The 8805-nt window shown below is 30.6% G+C and overlaps 1 protein-coding gene across 1 annotated transcript; it reads left to right on the top strand.

The window, feature by feature from the left end:
* Positions 1–273: 273 nt before the first annotated feature.
* On the top strand, positions 274–4102 carry LOC109807465 (axial regulator YABBY 5). The gene is made up of 7 exons (XM_020369993.3): positions 274–663; positions 1646–1768; positions 2838–2958; positions 3115–3163; positions 3255–3330; positions 3441–3509; positions 3814–4102. The coding sequence occupies exons 1-7, from the start codon at positions 586–588 to the stop codon at positions 3859–3861; spliced, it is 564 nt and encodes a 187-aa protein (XP_020225582.1). The 5' UTR covers positions 274–585; the 3' UTR covers positions 3862–4102.
* Positions 4103–8805: the final 4703 nt, after the last annotated feature.

The following is an 8805-nucleotide window of genomic DNA, read 5'->3' as shown; positions in this document are numbered from 1 at the left end:
AATACTTTTAGAAAATTTTATCCAAATATATTCATCCTCCATCTCTTAATAATATTTTGCTTAAGAGAAAATACAATCAACTACAATTGAAGAGGTGCAAGGAAATCATTTTTTACAAGAATTATTGCCCACTTGAATAAGGTTTTGCAATATGAACTCGAAACCACTTTCTTTTCCTTAATTTCCCGGTCCCAGCATTCCCTGACTGCCGTGGGCACTACTAAAACCACTTTTTTTTTTCATCGCATTACCTTACTTACCCTACTCTCTCCTCCTCCCTTTCTCTTACTGCTTCTTCGGATTCCAAACAAGCCCTTCATCTCCCTCTCTTTACTGTATATTTCTATTTATACAACCCCTCTTCCCTCAACTTTTACTGTCCTCGTATACTTATATATATATACACACATACACACCTCGTATCTAAGCAATAAGAAGGGTTTTGAGAGAGAGAATAATTAAAGGCCTTTGCCTTCAACTTTGTTGTCCAAGATATTGCAATTAGTTTGCTTCATCTATCCACTTCCTTAATTTTCTTTCCTTCTTTCACCCTCCTTGTTTGAGTAAAGAAGCTTGAGATCAGACATGTCGAGCTGCAGTATCGATGTTGCTCCCGAGCAAATTTGCTACATCCCCTGCAACGTTTGCAATTTTGTTCTCGCGGTATCTTTGATTTTAAACCTCTTTAACAATTTAGTGCGGAGATCTGCTTTTCACCTCTTGCATGCTACCTAATTGATATCTTCTTGTTTTCAAATGCCAAACTAATGAACCCCCCCACACACATACACACACTAGGTTGTTTTATTTTATGGAAGGATAAAAGAATTCAATCAGATCCTGAAAAGGAAGGCAAGCTACGCTGTGCGTGCGTGTGTGTTTGTGCTTTTGTGAACCAGTGGGTGTGCTATTTTAATTCCCTCTTTCTGGGTTTCTAGTTTTTGTTACAGTCATGTCTCCATCCCCGGACTTTTCTTTTTTCCTTTTTTTCTTCTTCTTTTGCAGTCAAAGAAAAGTCATACCCTGAAGGACCTCAAGAGGGTCACACACACAAACACGGTGTTTTCCCTTTCTGGTTCTAGCAAGTGAGGGTGAGGCTAATTGTGCCCACTGTGCTGGCTTGCTAGCTGTTTTTGATAAATATGAAGGTGTCCTCTTGAAAACGCCAAAATGGACACTATATGATAAAACTGTTGATAGGACAAGTCCTCTTCACTCTTTGATTTTCTATCCCTAAGCTGTGACCTAATTTACCTCTACCATATGCTAAAACTCAACTACACTGCACACTACACATCCAGGTGTTGTTGCTTTTAGCTGAATAGGAAAAACTAAAAAGTAAATCTAGTGAGGATTCCCAGTTCTAACACATAAGGAAGAAACCCTGGATGGTAGCACCTTTACATTTGACAAGTTTTCTTTCTTTTTTCAAGTAAATCCAAGCTGTACCCTTTTTATCAAAACCTCACTTCTCAAATTATCATCATCACCTCCCTTCCCCCTCTTATTTTTCCTTTTACAAATAAAATCATTCCAAGTATGAAAGTATTAGGTGATCTAGTTTTTTTTTTTCTTTCGGGTTTTTAATCAATTTTGTGCATGTATAGCGGAACAAGGAGTGAACAATATTGAGTTATGTGCGCAGGTGAGTGTTCCATGCAGCAGCCTGTTTGACATTGTGACCGTTCGATGCGGACACTGCACCAATCTATGGTCCGTGAACATGGCTGCCGCGTTTCAGTCACTGTCAACTTGGCAAGATGTTCAGGTGAGGTGCAATATAATATACATACACGTTTTCAACTAATTAGTACTTAATTATGATAAATAGTTAAATACTCACAACTAACTATATAAAAGTGCAGCAATACTAAATAAATAAAATAAGGTCTTTGATTTCTGGATCCTAGGGCAGGGTTTTTGTGGGAGTTATTCCTTTTGAGAAATCGAAGGCTCTCTCTCTGGTAGGTTCTGTGTGCTAAATCGAGTATTTCAAAGCAATTAAGCATGTCTGTTATTTCAACCTGAGAAAGAGTACTTAAAGCCCTAGCTACCTGCAGCCGCCATAAGCAAAACCTATTCCTTTTCTTTTTGCACTTTTAGTAGAGGCGTCAGGGCCTGTCCTAACCCATCAAGGCAACTGAAAAACTCTATCTCTCTCTTCAAGGCTTTTCGAGATTACATAACCTTGAGGGTGGATTTGATTGATATGTATGTGCGTTAGCTCTTAGCTAGGTTTAATGATTTCTTTTCAAGATCCTTGTCCTCTCCAAGGCAAGCACACCCCTGAGGTTTAGATGACTCAATTCTACTGGATTTTTTAAAAAATGGCATCTTGTTGTAGATCCCTAAATCTAAGCCCTTCATTTCCACAACTGTCAATCTGGGTTATCTGTAAGTACTTCATTCATCGATCTAGTTGCATTTCCTGTCCAATTGCTCAGTCATATTAAAGGTACTTTCGTTTCTCTCTATGAGAAGCATCATTATTTCTTCACGTCTGAATCCACATTTGCTGCTGCCAGATACCTAGTCAGACAATTTATTCACCCTATTTTATTTCATGCAAACCACCTGGTCCCAGTTTTGTTTTTACATCCTAAAATTATTGTAAATTTAGATATACATACATGTTAATTACATTTAATGGTTTAAAATAAATTTGTCTTTTTCAAACAAAAAAGAAGGTAAAAATAAAAGATTATTAATTGAATAAGTAAAAAAGTAAAGATCAGTATACCTTGAGCAATATATCTAAGTCATCATGGTACGTCCACTTTATTCATATGTGGGCAAGGCTAAGTGTTGATGCTCCTAGCTAACATTTTCATTTTTAGGGACCTGGACTCTTGAATCCAGAGTACAAGATTGACACTGGCTCCACGTCCAAATACAACAACAGGATTGCAATGCGTCCACCAACCACTCATGTAACTGAGGAAAGGGTTGTGAACAGGCGTGAGTATATGTTTGGCTTTTCCTCGTTTAATATCCAATCTCAAAATCATCCTAACCACACATATATATAGCTAGCTTTTATTTAAAAAAAATAGAATAATCCATATTTTTATCTACAATATTGATCTGATCACGAGTTGTTATTTTCTTTTCCAGCTCCCGAGAAGAGGCAGCGCGTACCTTCTGCTTATAATCAGTTTATAAAGTAACTAATGCTTTCAAACAATTTTATGGCCTATATATTTGATGTAATTGGTATCATAAAGCAGCTTTGAAACGTCTTTGTTCTTACGCAGGGAAGAGATTCAGAGGATCAAAGCCAATAATCCCGATATCAGTCACAGAGAAGCTTTCAGTACAGCTGCAAAGAACGTAAGGACCAAATAAAAATTTATTACTAACTGCAAATATGAATTAATTTACCTTATTTATATACATATCCTCTTGATAAATATAATAACTGCAAATTATTTCTTTTTTAGTGGGCACATTTTCCCCACATTCACTTCGGGCTGATGTTGGACAACAACAACCAAGCTAAGATGGAGAATGTAAGTATATTATAAAGCAAAATTATTTCTGTTCATATCTCTTATATCAAGACAGTTAGTAGTACTTTTTAATACAACATTAAGTTTTTAACAGGGAGGAACGAAAATAAAGAGAGAAATTATTAAAAGAATAAAATAGCTCCAGAAAAATAAAACTTGTAAAAATAGTACTTTTGATATTTATTAAACCATGATGCATATATATATATATATATATATATATATATTACATAGATCGTATATGTTATAGGATATTAATTTGCTATAAACTTTCCGTAATGAGATGATATTTTATTGTATTCAGGTCTCCGAGAAGCACTTAATGTCAAGGGCTGCACTGTTGAACAAATGAAGACTATCTTCATTAATTACATGATCTCAGGAGTTTGGTTTCGTTTGAGTATGTCAAAAGTCAAAACAATATGTCTAGACCTATAATGAGTTTTAAGGACAATCCGCTCTTTTTCTTCGTTAGTGTACTTGTCTCTACTTACTACTTTGTTCAGTGAATGCTTTTACTTAATTTCATGTAAGAATGCTAGTTTCCCTTGTTATCTTTTAAGTTTTAATAACAACAGTTTCTGTCTTTCTAAGTGATTGAGATCAAGAATATACCATATTTGCTATTGTTTTAAGCTCGATCAGGAGAACAATTATCACCATCCTTTTTGATAATACTATCTAGAATATTACTATATAAAATTATAAAAACATTAATCTGGAGCAAAATATAGTGTAATTCCTGTAACGAGAAAATTTCTGAAGAAAAAATGTCGAGATATTTTTTGTTAAAAAAATAAATTTATAAACATAATAACTAATTATAGCAACTATATATTTAATGCATACTACACCCTCTTTTGGCCCCTCTTACAAGAAAACTATACGTGTATTTTTTTCCTGAATTATAAGAAATATAGATCCACTTTTACATATATTAATCGTTCAATTTCTTTTATACCATTGTTTTATTGGATAGTCAATGTTAACATGATACTTACTCACTTTCCATACAAGTTGATGCATTCAAGCTTGAATGATTAATTATTGGAGCAATTTTTATCTTTTTTGCTTGATGAACATGAAAACTCACGAGTTAAAAATAAGAATGATTTAGTGTTATTGTATATATAAGTCATCACTTAAACCATCAAATTTTATAGGTATTTTTAGAATAAAATTTAATTTTATGATATTATTAATTAAAATTAATCTGTTTAAAAAAATTTATTAGTACGAATTAAGTTATTTCCTATAAAAAGGAATATACCAGTGTCAATAATATCTTGAAAAAGCCCGTGTTATCCTATTAATAGTGTATGTCTTGAGATCAACTTTAGTCAAAATAAATCTAGAATTGAACATCAACTTTCAAGTATATGTAGGGTTCGAGTGGAGCAAAAGATCAAATGCTAATGGATTAGGCACTTATATATCACATGCATCTCAGTACATATCACCACCTAAATACATCTCATAGAATTCTTTCCTGGACTACACAGTGGCATGCACTAGAACCAACTTTGTTGAATTCACTTAATCACTTAACATAACGTGTGACTATTAGAAATAAATAAATGGTGTAAATTTGAACTCCCAAATTGATGAGTTCAAACCCCCAAATATCATAAAATAGTTAACTATTTTGTGAGATTAATTTTACCTCTAGAGATTACTCTACTAGCTAGGAAGATAAAACTACAAGGAATTAAGATAAAAGTGTATTATATATAAGTTAATTTTTATTACTAGTTAAATTTATTGAATTTCAAATTTATGAATGATGGACATTAAATAAGAAGTAAGATTGAAAAAATTTATGTTTTCTAATAATGTAATTTAATCAGTAACAGAAAATGTATTCAAATCGTGTTGTTGACATTTTTGATAAAATAATATGCTTTAAACTCGATAAATTTTCACTTACCAAGAACCTTTCTTGATTAAAGCCTAACTAATAAAGAAATCACTAAAGTTATCTTCAAAAGGTAGGAAGTTTGAATTTTTCATTACGGTAATCTTAATTTATTAATTAGTTTCTCTTAATGATGGAATTTGTTAATGGTTATTAGTTTACTCAAGCCATGCAATTTTCAGTAATGGGATGTTACAAGCCAACAACACATTAAACATTCTTTCTTTGAATTGCTGAAAGATTTCCAAAACAACAATGTTTTGGTGGGGTTATAGATTATTAGAAAAAGTATTATAGAGTTATTATTAATAATAAAGTAGTAGTAATTAAGAAACTACGCTCAAGGAGAAAAAACTGGAGTCCTAGAGATTCCACATAATGCAAAGGATTTGAGCATATATTATTCCACAAATATCATTATATATATATATATATATATATATATATATATATATATATATATATATTATTTCATAACTGAAGATATTCATGTTATACAAAAAAGTACTTCAGGATATTATAATTAAAAAAAAAAAAAAGCTATTTCATCTAATCCCCATACTTATTAAATAAAGAAAATAATGCATATTAAATATATTTTTTTTTGTTTTAAGAATATTAAATAAATTGTTTTCCTCCTTTGTTTTCATTATAAAATATTATTAGAGAATTAATAAAAAATATTAAACAAAAATATACTATTTCTCTAACTTAACAAATCGAAGCTAGTAGCTATATTCTATTTGCTTTAGATTTTATTGAATGTCTACCAATGTTAAAAGAAAGGTATATAAGAAAGGTGAAGTACGAACATTTTCTTTTGGTTGTCATTCTTGGAGACAACAATTTGTAACGTTCGGGTCTTTAAAATCCAAACAATCATTTAATGAGTTTGGTCAAAAAATATAAAAAAGATCCGGTTTTTTATAATTTTTTTTTTAATTTATATGTGTAATGTATCAATAATTTTCTTTTACAAATATGATGAAATATTAGAGAGGAAAAATAAATAAATAAATAAAAATAAAGACTTCTTCATACTTTTCAAAGTAAAATATCTAAGACTAGATTTGGTCCTGTACCGATCTCACTCCAACTCATAAATTAACAAATGCCTTTTGGAAAAGGAATTTTTGGACCACCATTTTGGCATTATGGCATCCCTATCTCAACATACAGGAATCTCCATGAAAGCACTAAAAATGAACCAGCAACTTTTGCAGGTTTCCCTTAAAAAAATTGATTAAAACTTTTATTACTATTGAGTATTGACCAGTTTGTGTGTTGTCCCATTAACAAATTACTCGCGGACAAAAGAAAAAACAGATATCACAAAATTAGATAGGTATCAATGGCTGTAAGAAATCGCCAAGACTTGTACAAATACAAATTCTGAAAAGTTTTAATTTGTTCGAGGAAACTAACACCAGCGATGAGAACAAAAAAAAAAACACATTCCATAGATAAGTTCTATGGATTAGCATCTTTAGATTCTATGTGAAAATTAGAATAAGGTTTCACAATTATAGGGTTTTTTTTACAATAGTTCTTATTACAGACTTTATTACTGAGTGCTGATGGATATTAAAAAATCATTATATATTTTTACTTGAATGAAATGAAGAGAAAGGTAGTTTAGGTAGGGCTGGAGAGGAGAGTAGTGAAGTAAACTAAACTAGGTTAAGAAAGGAGAATATTAACAGTATATGTAATATATATTATATAAAGAGTATTATATAGTATAGTTTTGTTGGTAAGTCTGACAGTGAGAATCCGAAACGTCAAAATCATGTCTGTTAAGCATTGATTTCTTTTGAATGTCATTTCATGTCTGACTTTCCCGGCCAGCCCACCACTTACTGCCAGACCACAGCCGAAGCAGAGCCCTCCCTTTTCGCACTCGCCCCTCTCTTGAAGTTAATGCCATTTTTGTCTTCCAACGTATCAATTTCAAACTTTTCTTATGCTGGTGCTGCATCGCAACCCATCTTAATTAATTCTATTTAATCATATTATTTTTTAACTAAATCATACTTTTTAACTTTATATTCAATTTTTTTTATATTTTATAAAATTTATAATTTTTATCCAATTAATGTATATTTATAATTGACAACTAAAAATGTAATATTAACTACTATTTAATATTAAATAAATGATGTAATAAGTATTATTTTATAATATTTAAATTAAATCATATTTTTAGTTTTTAAAATCTTATTTTTAATCATATTAACACCTCGTTTGGTATCAATGAAATGTCAGTGAAACAGTAAAAAAGTTGAAAATAATTGTCGTTTGGAAGCAGAAAAATAAGAGTGAGAAAATAAAAAAGTGTGGGAATTTTATTTTTTTAAATCAAAACAAAAATAAATAATATATACTTAAACATCATTTTCAATTGATTAAAACATATTGACAATTAATTAAAATATTATTTTATGTGTAATCAAAAATATTTTTCATTTAGTTAATTAAATATGAATATATGGATTAACCCGATAAAAAATTGTTTTAGTTTAACCATGAGTCCATGACATACAACAACTTATAAACTAAAAAAATTATAACATTATTGTCTATTACTACATATAAATTTTTTTTGTGTACATACAAGCATGCATGCGCACATTTCATGCACATGCAAGAACATATGTACATACATAAGAATGCAAAATATTTGAAGTTTCTTGGTAGTTAGAAGAAAAATAAAACTATAATATAATCAATCGGTAAATTTCTTTTATAATGGTCTAAAATAAGAATGCATATCCCTTAAAGTTAAATGGTAAAGTAACAAAATGATTGGTTCAAACACTATTGGACAAGAGACTTTTAATATTGATTAAATTGGACATTTTATGTCAATTATGGATTCATCATAGATCTTAGTGGCATAGAATGTGCAAATATCTTATGTTGGACAAACACCCAATGTGAATTCCCAATATCCAACAATGGTATCAGAATTAATGATTTGACTAAGTAATTAGTTCGAACGAGTGTTTGGTAATGGAAGACAATGAATCCAAGTATGAGATCTCTTATGTCAAAAATTTTATTTAACAGTGTGGAGGTCAAGTGTTGTGTCTTGTTGATGTGAGCTAGGTCAAGCCATGAGAGTCATTGATCTAAGTTATAATGGCAATGCAAGTATATGGAGCTTATGGAGGTAATGACTAAGCTTTAAGGGTCACCATTGATTTGAGTTATAACATGCAACAAACACATGTATGTCTCCATTGGTATGAAACTTTTTGAGTGATGACCAAAAAACAAATTCATAAGGATTTAAGTTTAAAGTGGACAATATCATACTAATGTGAGTTTATATTCCTTTTATTTTTTATTTTTTATTTTTTTTTAACTTGTAAACAAAAA

This window comes from Cajanus cajan, chromosome 5 (assembly GCF_000230855.2).
Source record: "Cajanus cajan strain Asha chromosome 5, NIPB_CcT2T_4, whole genome shotgun sequence".
Classification (NCBI taxonomy): domain Eukaryota; kingdom Viridiplantae; phylum Streptophyta; class Magnoliopsida; order Fabales; family Fabaceae; genus Cajanus; species Cajanus cajan.
The sequence above is the reverse complement of the archived record's forward strand: the minus strand, read 5'-3'. Positions and strand labels throughout refer to the sequence as shown.